At 38.3% G+C, this 10,831-nt stretch overlaps 2 protein-coding genes across 4 annotated transcripts; both read right to left on the bottom strand.

The window, feature by feature from the left end:
• Positions 1–206: 206 nt before the first annotated feature.
• Positions 207–6,268, bottom strand: LOC123876424 (MIT domain-containing protein 1-like). 3 transcript variants are annotated; one of them, XM_045922681.1, is made up of 5 exons: positions 6,159–6,268; positions 4,927–5,048; positions 3,782–3,898; positions 2,895–3,097; positions 207–1,357 (listed from the first exon to the last, which is right to left on the bottom strand). In XM_045922681.1, exons 1-5 carry the CDS (start codon positions 6,172–6,174, stop codon positions 1,291–1,293), a joined length of 525 nt encoding a protein of 174 aa, XP_045778637.1. In that variant the 5' UTR covers positions 6,175–6,268; the 3' UTR covers positions 207–1,290. The 3 variants fall into 3 exon arrangements, with proteins under 3 accessions (XP_045778637.1, XP_045778635.1, XP_045778638.1); XM_045922679.1 differs by lacking the exon at positions 6,159–6,268 and adding an exon at positions 5,391–5,833; XM_045922682.1 differs by lacking the exons at positions 2,895–3,097; positions 6,159–6,268 and adding an exon at positions 5,391–5,833.
• A 1,450-nt stretch (positions 6,269–7,718) lies between these two features.
• Positions 7,719–10,705, bottom strand: LOC123876423 (MIT domain-containing protein 1-like). Its single transcript, XM_045922678.1, has 4 exons — positions 10,274–10,705; positions 9,312–9,550; positions 8,662–8,861; positions 7,719–7,932 (listed from the first exon to the last, which is right to left on the bottom strand). Exons 1-4 carry the CDS (start codon positions 10,398–10,400, stop codon positions 7,770–7,772), a joined length of 729 nt encoding a protein of 242 aa, XP_045778634.1. The 5' UTR covers positions 10,401–10,705; the 3' UTR covers positions 7,719–7,769.
• Between the last annotated feature and the right edge of the window lie 126 nt (positions 10,706–10,831).

The following is a 10,831-nucleotide window of genomic DNA, read 5'->3' as shown; positions in this document are numbered from 1 at the left end:
TTTTTAATGATACAAATATAGTCATAATACGAAATCTATAAAATCTGTCTATTATAATATCAGACTCTGTAATCTGTAGATAGTTGTCATTTGTCAAAAAATACCATACGATTGGGATGATGCCTATGTCAAAAAGAAATTATTTCTTAGGGTTAAGTAGACTAGAGGGTCTTCCAAAATTCTTAAAATCCACATTTGCTCGTAATTTTAAGTTTGCTAACCATTAAAAAAGTGCGTCAAAATATGTCAAATGTTTGTCACATCTTTGAATTTCATTAAGCTCCCATTAAGCGAGCGTTTTGATGTTTGATAAAAAGTCACTGATTTGACTAGTAGGTAGTCATCCCTATTTTATCGATCATAATTTTTAAGATTTTACAAAAGTACGTGTACTATGTGTCCAAACTAGATAACAAAACAACGTGTTATAAAACCTATTTTTCTAAAATATTCTTGTAAAACAATGATATAAAATCTGGATAGCATAAAAATACTACCCACAAAAGTTTGATAACATGTTATGGTAACATAATCTCTAGTTTAGGTAACATGTTACAAAATAACTTTTTGATATAAAATTAAAAAAAAGAGCTCCTAAAATTGATTTAACACAAAGAAACAAATAAGTACCTACCTACTTATAAAAGGCTTGGACCAAAAACTATTAATAAGTTTCATACGAGGAATTAATGATTAGCATAAAATGAGATTCCTACTTGAATATGCTATTAGTGGTAACGAATAGGCCGTCGCGTCTAGACACTTGTGGTTCCGACTGGTCGCCGCGTCTAGACACGTGTGGTTCCCACTGGCCGCCGCGTGTAGGCACTAGTGGTTCCGACTGGCCACCGCGTGTAGGCTCTAGTGGTTCCGACTGGCCGCCGCGTCTAGGCACTAGTGGTTCCGACTGGCCGCCGCGTGTAGGCACTAATGGTTCCGACTGGCCGCAGCGTCTAGGCACTAGTGGTTCCGACTGGCCGCCGCGTGTAGGCACTAGTGGTTCCGACTGGCCGCCGCGTCTAGGCATTAGTGGTTCCGACCGGTCGCCGCGTCTAGGCACTAGTGGTTCCGACTGATCGCCGCGTCTAGGCACTAGTGGTTCCGACTGGTTATCTTGTCTAGCAACGCGTCGGTCAGCATGTCGCTCCAGCAGTTCGGGAATCCTGAGAACTTTGCTAGTCGTCGCTGGCCGTGACTGTCTTTGTGCAGCATGCTATAATGAATTTTCCTTAGAGTGCACTATGATAATCTTAGTCTCTTGACACTGCCGCAAGTCTAAGTCGTATACGCCTAGACAGAACTTATTATTCGGCGCCTTAAGCCTCTGCTTATTTCGATAATCCAGCCCGAACTTAAGCTGAAAGAAACATAATAATTCAATAGAAAATTGACACATTTTTACCAACCAATCTCCTATGTGCCTCCCTCAAGCTACTCGACATTAGCGAAGTGCATTGTGCTGGGTTGGCACTACAAAAAGCCACCAATCAAGAGAAGAAGAATAATAAGATAAACCTTGGGCAATACAGTGATCTCCATATATTTGTAACTATTCAGTTAATGCCCAGCATGAGCAGCTAGATAGACTGATAGTCTGCCTCCTGTATTTCGGGCACGCACTTCTAACTTTTTGGAGTTATGTACGTTTTGAAGAATTAAATATCACTTGCTTTAACTGAAGGAAAGATTGTGAGGAAAACTGCATGTCTGAGAGTTCTCCATAAAGTTCTCAAAGCAGAGGTAGGGTAAAATTTTTACTTGCTGATCTGGTCAATCGATTTTCGTTGTATTCCTGAAACGTTGGCAATACACTGGCGGTTCCTCTGGTACAGAAAATAATCATGGGTGGTGAGTAATAACTTAAAATCAGACACTGCTCGTTTGCTCGCTTTATTAAAAAAAACCGGCCAAGTGCGAGTCAGACTCGCGTACTGAGGGTTCCGTACTCGGGTATTTTTCCAACATTTTGCACGATAAATCAAAAACTATTATACCTACATAAAAATAAATAATAATCTGTTTTAGAATGTACCTACAGGTAAAGCCCTTTAATATGATACCCCACTTGGTATAGTTATCTTACTTTGAAAATTGAAACACGTTTCAATTTTTTTTTAATGATGTAATCACAAATTCGCGGTTTTCAGATTAATTCCTGTACTTGTGCTATAAGACTTACCTAACTACCAAATTTCATGATTCTAGGTCAACGGGAAATACCCTATAGGTTTCTTGACAGACACGACGGACAGACGGACGGACAGACAGACAGACAGACAACGATGTGATCCTATAAGGTTTCCCTTTTTCCTTTTGTGGTACGGACCCTAAAAAGCGAGCGGCTTCATTCAGCGCTCTAATTCAGAATTGAGTTGATAGCTACGCTAGGCTTAGTGATTTTTTCTATCATTACTATCGCTACTAATATTATAAATGCGAAAGTGTGTTTGTCTGTTTGTCCTTCAATCACGACGCAACGGAGCAATGGATTGACATGATTTTTTCCATGTGTATATTTAAAGACGTGGAGAGTGACATAGACTACTTACTTACTTTTATCCCGGAAAATCAAAGAGTTCCCACGGGATATTTAAAAACCTGAACCCACGCGGACGAAGTCGCGAGCATCAGCTAGTAATATCTTACGATGAACAAACAGTTTACTTAGCATTATATATAATTAAGGACATTTTTAAGGGAGAGCATGCCACAACCCAAAATGCCACCCCCTAGCTACGGCCGTGTCTCAGAGGGTGTATGTAGTTAGTCAGTTAATAAGTTGGCTAACATGGTCGACATGGTCTAAACTTTAAACCATTCTCATTCTGAGAAGAGATCCATTCTCAGTAGTTTGTTGGCATTACGTTAAGGTTACGATGATGAGATCTACTCACATAATATGCCTTGAAAGACGATTGGCTGGTGAGTATATAACAGTGAGTTGTATGCCATACTTCTGCAAGTCAGTCTCGAGGTTATAAAACCAATCTTTCTGGTTGGCTCCGGATTCAGCATCTTTGCTTGTTTTTAGCCGTATGCGCCTCAGATTGTCACAGGATTTCATTAATAATTCACACAGCAATAGAAAGTTTTGACACTGTAAAGAACATAATATAACTTTTTAAAACATAATATCAAAATTAGATAGGAAAAATTACCTGACAAATTATTTTTGCCTTTAGCATGTCGTTCCTATAGTTAGATCAAAACTGTTTGAACTCCAAAACCCTCTTGTAGAGAGATTGTCTCTGGTAGGGATTCCCTGTCCATTTTTAAGGTTCCGTACCTCACAAGGAAAAACGGAACTCTTATAGGATCACTTTGTTGTCTGTCTGTCTGTCCGTCCGTCGTGTCTGTCAAGAAAACCTATAGGGTACTTCTCGTTGACCTAGAATCTTGAAATTGGGCAGGTAGGTAGGTCTTATAGCACAACTAAAGGAATAAATCCGTCAATACAGTAATAAAGTCTATGTCAGTTACAGGGACGCAAGCGACCTCGGTACCTTTCATACAAATCGGTTAAGCGGATGGATCTTTAGGAATCCCGTGCGTGGGAACTCCTTGCTTTTCCGGAATAAAAAGTAGCCCATGTCCATTCCCGGGATATAAGCTAACTGTGTACCTACCAAATTTCGCCAGAATCGGTTAAACTGTTGGGCCGTGAAAAGGTAGCAGACAGACACACTTTCGCTTTTATAAATATTAAGTAATGGATTAGAGGTAGGTGGTGTAGTATATACAATACCCTACTGTAGTTGGGTAAAAATCAATATTCTCTCACCTGATGGAAAGTCCTAATATAAGGGTCCTCAATAAGCACATACTCCACGTCTTTATCAAGAAACCTTCCAAACAGGTTCCTGTATCCGTGACCAGTTGAATCCTTCTTTATGTGCACCTGTTTTAGGATTTAGACAATTGTACATCCGTGAATAATAAAGTTATCAACCAACTTACACAATTACAATTAACTAGCTGATGCCCGCGACTTCGAACGCGTCGATATAGATTTTTGTAAATCCCATAGAAACTCTTTCATTTTCCGGGATAAAAAGTAGTCAATGTGTTAATCCAGGGTATAATCTATCGGCATTACAAACAGCCAAATTCGTCAAGAAGTTTTTGCGTGATACACACACACACACGCACACATAAACTTTCGGCTTTATAATATTAATTATATTAGTATGATGGATTTTGACGGAAACAGCACCGCAATGACTCACATACCTACCTGCAGTGTTACCTGCTCGCAATCATCTTCAGGATGCTGTTAGAACTGCTCCGCAATCTGCGCACAGGGATCCGCATCTTTTCCGCATACTGGCGTAAAAGCATACTCGCGCTTTCGCGAACATCCCTGATGCGCTACAAAAACTGGTCAAGTGCGAGTCGGACTCGCATACGAAGGGTTCCGTACCATCGTACAAGATATTTTAATATTCTTAGGTCCAACACAGCAAGTTAATGACAACAGCGCCATCTATATGTGATTTAGTAAATTAATTTTTTCGTGAACACATTTAAAGTTTGTTTTTTTGTGATGTAACCACAAATTCTCTGTTTTCGGATTTATTCCTTTACTTGTGCTATAAGATCCACCTACCTACCAAATGTCTTGATTCTAGATCGACGGACGGACGGACGGACCGACCGACCGACTGACGGGCCGCTGACCGACCAACCGACGCGGGACGGACGGACGGACGGATGAACGGACGGACGGACGGAGAGACAGACAGACGGACAGACATCAAAGTTATCCTATAAGGGTTCCATTTTTCCTTTTGAGGTACGGAACTTTAAAAACAGAGCAGTCTCATCAGCACCCTGAAGACATTGTTAAATACTGAACACCGAGGCTTATGCTATTGCACTGTACTAATGCATAAACATTGGAACTCTTCTATCATCTTCATAATGCACCTGTTCACGGTAATTTCCCATCTGTTTCCGCTCTTGTATCAGCTCCTTTATAGCAGCCACCCTGTTCCAGTGTTCTTCTATTTTATTCCTTAAGTAGATCTTGTTGTCTTCATCGTTTTCACCTGTAAGTAAAAATTATTCAATAGATTATTTTTGATACACATCACCGTGCCAAAAAAATATATTGAAATTATATTTTTAATTAGCACACACTAAACCCCTCCTTTATTCCCTTAGGGGTTGAATTTTCAGAAAAAACACACAGACAGATACACACGTCAAACTTAATAACACCCCTCTTTTTGGGTCGACCCGTCTTCTTCTTTGGGGCTAATATACAGGTTCTTGAGTACCCTGTATCACTTTGACCGTCTCCGATCCATTGTGATCGCCTCCACTTCACATTTCCAAGTGGACCCGTGCTCAGTAGTGTGCCGGCGATGGGTTCATGATGATTTGCTTACCTTTTATCTTTTCAGTTAGCATTTGCAATCCTTCCTGATAGGAAACAAGAGCTTCCGTGTAACGTTGCTCGGTATCCAAATCCACAGCTCTTTTCATGATATCTATTGCAACACTTTTGATGTCCATGATTGAAAATTACAAAATTCTTGACTTTAGTACAAACTCAATCGAGGGCTAGATAGTCAATCGTGTAGACACATCATACAGTACAAGGAGAGCTAACTTGTGGCTAACTTATCTTGTTATGCAAAATAATTAATAATAACAAACATGGTACCATGTAAACCGTTGTCAAAACTTCTTGGAAATATTACATTACATCCGCTGCATCCGCTGGTTTAATACAAAAAACGTAATTTGTACATTGATCATAGACAAAAGTTGTAAGGTAAAACATCCGGGTATTCTGCTAATCAAAGACAATTTTTTTTCCTTGGTCTAAATTAAGGTGGACGCGACGGGCCTGCCCGCGAAATTCAAATTTACTATCTAGCTATAAAAATCTTTACTTGAAAGGGTCCAGTTTAAGAAATTAGCTCTAGCATCGACTAATGTGTCAGAATTAGTCGATACTACAGCTAATTTCTTAACCTGGACTCTTTCAAGTAAAGATTTTTATATAAACCTATGAGGATAATACTGCCATTGTCGCAATTGAAAATGTCATAAGCCTACGTTGTCGAATTAGTTTAAAAACTGTGAAAAACCAAATTAAATTTGAATTTCGCGGGCAGGCCCGTCTCTTGCCCCTTAAGTCGGCTACTCACGCGATGATCGTATCATCCGAGAAAAGAGTAGGTACTACTACTCGGTCAAGCTAAGCTTGCACCTCACGTCGATTACGTCACACTGACGCTTAGATGCGAACTGTACTGACGCGACAAGACGACCGCGGGAGGTGAGAGAGGCGCCGCATTCCATCGAGTTGCAAACTTAGCGCGACCGAGTTATGAGTTATTAGACCATAGATAATACTTATGTACTAGACATAACAAGAGTTCAAAGAGTCTGGCCAACAAAAGTACTGGAAAAGCGCGGCAAATTCAAAAAATATCAGTATGTCAGCCCCAAAATTAATATTTGACTGTACTGTTGTGACTGAAAATTAGTATTTCACACTTTAAAACTTCTTATTTCCATTTCTGTTCTATCAAATTAGGCTATTCCAGGTCTAACTAGTTTTTAGACTGCCATACTGATATTTTTCGATATTGTCGCGCTTTTCCTGTCTTTCGTTGGCCAGAGTCGTTGGTTAGACAGTATGGCATTTTTTCGGTTCAGAGGTGGTTTTTATTTAATAAAGACAAGAATCGGTCAAACTTAAGTGCGAATTGGACTTGCACACGATGAGTTATACCATCGTTCAAGAAATAATTTTTTTTTAATTTTTCATGGCGGTATTTTGATGTGGTCGTGTATGAACCGTTGGAGTCTGTCGAGTCTATGGACGCTAGATGTTCTAACAGTCGTAGTACCATCAACAATAGATGGCGCTCAAATAACACTGCAATGCATGCCCGGCAACAGGAGGTTGATTTTAGAGGTGTAAAAGTAACGAAAACGAGCGTACCCGTATGCATTCGTTACTATAACAATTAGTACTCGTTACTATCGTATCGTTACTCGTTACTTTTGATACCACGTAAGATGAACGAATCGAGTCGTATTGCGTACGACAGTATGATATCGCAGCGTTGCAACATTCGTAATCTGTAGAAAACATACTTAGGTCTACATTACATACAAAGCTGCGTAAGGTGCATTTTCTCACTTTTCCGTATTTTGAACCAGACGTGTGTGTGAAGTTATTCTCAATTTAGTTTGATTTAATAAGTGTAGAACTACAAATGAACTGTTGACGGAATGTACTAAAATATTAAAAATTTTAACCTTGAGCTTGAGCTTATGTTAAATATCTATACTATTACATAAAATTAGAGTATCTGTCTGTAATTTCCAAATAACTGTCTCATTATTAAGCTCATATGGTTATTTGAACGATACCATAACAGAATCATACGTTTTTAAAATTTTAACAATAAACTAAACAAACATCGGCCTTTGTAACGTACGTTTTTAAACTCACCGAATGAGCGCGCCTGCGCGTAAAACATACGGTTAGCAAACGTTTCAATACACGTATCTACGGTACTTGCGTGAACCGAAACAGTGTAGGGACGGTCATACGACGAAAAGTGCGAGTAACGAGATGCATTTGTGAGTAACGATTCGGTACTCGGTACTAGATGGCGCACCCGTTACTCAGTAACGAATACATACGGTTCGCTACAGCTCTAGTTGATTTGTATTCAAAATTAAAATCTTAGTTTAGTGAAAAAAGGCTATAGATTAAAAAAAAATTAAAAATATCTTATTTATTATCCATATGATTGTTTTACATTTTTTGAGTGCACTATGTCGACTGTAGTCTCGTGACACTGGCGCAAGTCTAGGTCGTATACGCCTAGACAGAACTTATTGCTCGGCGCCTTGTAGAAGTCTAGACCTCTGCCTATCTTGATAATCCAGCCCGAACTTAAGCTGGAAAAAATAAATTGAACAATATATTACTACTGTTACATCATTCTATCTGTGTGGGATGAGGCTTATAGTCCCTTCCATATGATATAATGTTGGGAGCTTGCTCAAAATAATCCTACTAATGTTATAAACGCGAAAGTTTGTATGTATGTATGGATGTTTGTTACTCTTTCACGTAAAAACTGTTGGACGAATTTGGCTGAAATTTGGAATGGAGATAGATTATACCCTGCATTAACAAATATGCTACTTTTTATCCTGGAAAATAAATGAGTTCCCACAGGATTTTTAAAAAACCTATATCCACAGGAACAAAGTGGCAGGTATCAGATAGTAATAAGTAAATAATTCTTTATTCAGGATAATAGCCACCTAGAAGTATTAGGCCATAATCCATCATACTGGCCAAATGCAGATTGGCAGACTTTGAGAGCTTTATAGAGAACGCTTTTTTTTAACATTTCCTTCACCATGAAAACAAAATATTTAATTGCTTAAAATGCACATAACTTCAAGAGAGAGGTGCGTGTCTGGAAGCTAACCCAGACTCCCTAAATAGGAGGCCAAAATCTTAACCACTGGGCTATCAGCCCTTCCATGCCATCATTATCAACCAACAGATGTCCACTGCTGGACATTGCACTTGCAGGGACTTCCACACACTATGCTTTTGCATCACTTGACTCCCTTTAGTCCACTTGCGTTTAAGTAATGCCAAAGTATACTCACATAATTTGCCTGTCATGCAATGTATCTGAGTACATCACTATGAGCTGTGTTCCATACTTCTGCAAGTCAGTTTTTAGGTTATAGAACCACTCTTTCTGGTTGCCTTCAGATTTTCCATCTGTGCTCGTTTTCAGTTGTATTCGCCTCAAATTGTCACAGGATTTCACTAGTAATTCACACAGGCGGAGGAAGTTTTGACACTGTAAAGTACAAAATCATTCATTTATTACACTGAACTATTATATTATACTGACATTACAGTTAAGGTGAATGTATGTCTGTCTGTCTGCTAGCTTTATACAGCCATCTTAGCATATACAAACATTGACATAAAGACAAGACAATTTGCATGCCATCAAAGGAAATAGGAATTAAGTTCCCCTAACTTTTTTAAAAACAGTCACTCAGATTATTCAAAAATACATGTTTAAAATTTTTGTCATTGGTAGTGAAGCAACAGTGCCCTAAACGGACTACAGGCACTCCACTGCTATGACAGTCAGACAGATACAGGTTCAAAATTCAAACCCAGCCATTTCCGCAATTTATGATCTGAATAAAAAAAAAAGTTTGTTAAGACTGCCTATTGGGTGCCCAACTCTAAAATCTGCTCAAGCTACTGTTTAAAGAAATCTTCGATACATCCTTACCTGATGAAAACTCCTAATATAAGGGTCCTCAACAACCACATACTCCACCTCCTCATCAAGAAACCGTCCAAACAGTGTCTTATACCCGTGACCCGTTGAGTCATTCTCTATGTGCACCTGCTCATGGAACTTTCCTTCCTCTTTCTGCTTCAACACCAGTTTCTTTATAGCCTCCGCTCTGTTCATATATTCTTCTACCTTTTTCCTTAAATAGTTTTTATTGTTCTCATCATTTTCACCTGTAAATTAAAAATTTATAACACCCCCGACAAGTGAAGTGAAGTGACAAGTGAAGGTTACAGTAACTAGAAAAGAGCTGATAAATTTCAAACGGTTGAACCGATTTTCTTGGATTATAGCTAAGAACACTCTCGATCAAGCCACCTTTCAAACAAAAAAAACTAAATTAAAATCGATTCATTCATTTAGGAGCTACGATGCCACAGACAGATACACAGGTCAAACTATAACACCCCTCTTTTTGGGTCAGGGGTTAATAATACCTGCTTTTCTGAGCGACACCAATAATAGGGAGAGGCATGTCTAATGTCTATAAGATATTTATTAGAAGTTTCATTACTAGCAAAGTCTGTAAAACTTTTAACTACTATAACTAGGAAATATTTATGATAAGGCATAACATTATACAGGGTTAAAACTTAAGTAACAGTCAGTTTGTAGTGGTCCCCCTCTCTCTTCATTGTATTTCTCATTGTTATAGGTTGTGACCACTTTCAATAAATCACATTATAGAAGGGAGTTTCTTGTGATAGTAAATGTATGGATTCCTCCGCATATGACTCAAATTTGACTAACTAGATCAACTTTTTTAGTAATATCAGATGTTAGTGATAATAACGGGGACCGATAGCTTAGGTGCTCTTTGAGCACGGACTGAGTGTGAATGTATATCAGTAGGAATTATTTCAAAAATTAAAAAGTATAATCAAAGAAAAGCTTACCTCTCAACTTATCAACTAATACTTGCAATCCTTCCTGATAGCACACAAGAGCTTCAGTGTAACGTTTCTTAGTATCTAAATCCACACCTCGTTTCAAAATGTTTACTGCAGCACTTTCTATGTTCATGTTAGCAAATATAGTTAAAAATAATAAACTCGAATTATTATGGCTCTATTCTCAGTTATAAGGGTACATAATACTCATAGAGTAAATAATGCTTCCTTAAAACACATTCCAACTTGTTTTCTTTTCTTATTTCTTTATGAATTGATTAGTAACAAGTAGAAAAAATAAGTAAAATTAGTTTAATTAAAATTACTGAAACGCTGAACCTGTGGCTGAAGCGCTGAACTCGAAGTTTAAACTTTACTTTAAAGTACCTAGCTAGGGTGCCTATTACAGTTACCAAAGAGTATATAAACACTAGACAGTTACTACCTACTTGTGAACTATAATTGTTTTGTTCTCTTGACATTTTGCCTTTTGGTTTTTGTTTTTGACAATGACATATTGCGGGGACTCCTATAATCAAAGACAAAATATGTATTGAAAAAACT

Source organism: Maniola jurtina, chromosome 21 (assembly GCF_905333055.1).
Source record: "Maniola jurtina chromosome 21, ilManJurt1.1, whole genome shotgun sequence".
In the NCBI taxonomy this organism is placed as follows: Eukaryota; Metazoa; Arthropoda; class Insecta; order Lepidoptera; family Nymphalidae; genus Maniola; species Maniola jurtina.
Note: the sequence above shows the minus strand (reverse complement) of the source record. Positions and strands in the feature narration are given on the sequence as shown.

What these genes read in the sequence shown, in the direction of transcription:
- LOC123876423 (XM_045922678.1), bottom strand. Translation starts at nt 10,400, where the DNA reads ATGAACATAGAAAGTGCTGCAGTAAACATTTTGAAACGAGGTGTGGAT. An exon ending in ATTAGTTGATAAGTTGAGAG is followed by an intron (nt 9,551 to 10,273) that starts GTAAGCTTTTCT and finishes TTTAATTTACAG; the next exon opens with GTGAAAATGATGAGAACAAT. An exon ending in TTGCATGACAGGCAAATTAT is followed by an intron (nt 7,933 to 8,661) that starts GTGAGTATACTT and finishes TATTTTTTCCAG; the next exon opens with CTTAAGTTCGGGCTGGATTA.
- LOC123876424 (XM_045922679.1), bottom strand. Translation starts at nt 5,517, where the DNA reads ATGGACATCAAAAGTGTTGCAATAGATATCATGAAAAGAGCTGTGGAT. An exon ending in GCTAACTGAAAAGATAAAAG is followed by an intron (nt 5,049 to 5,390) that starts GTAAGCAAATCA and finishes TTTTACTTACAG; the next exon opens with GTGAAAACGATGAAGACAAC. An exon ending in CGTCTTTCAAGGCATATTAT is followed by an intron (nt 1,358 to 2,894) that starts GTGAGTAGATCT and finishes TGTTTCTTTCAG; the next exon opens with CTTAAGTTCGGGCTGGATTA.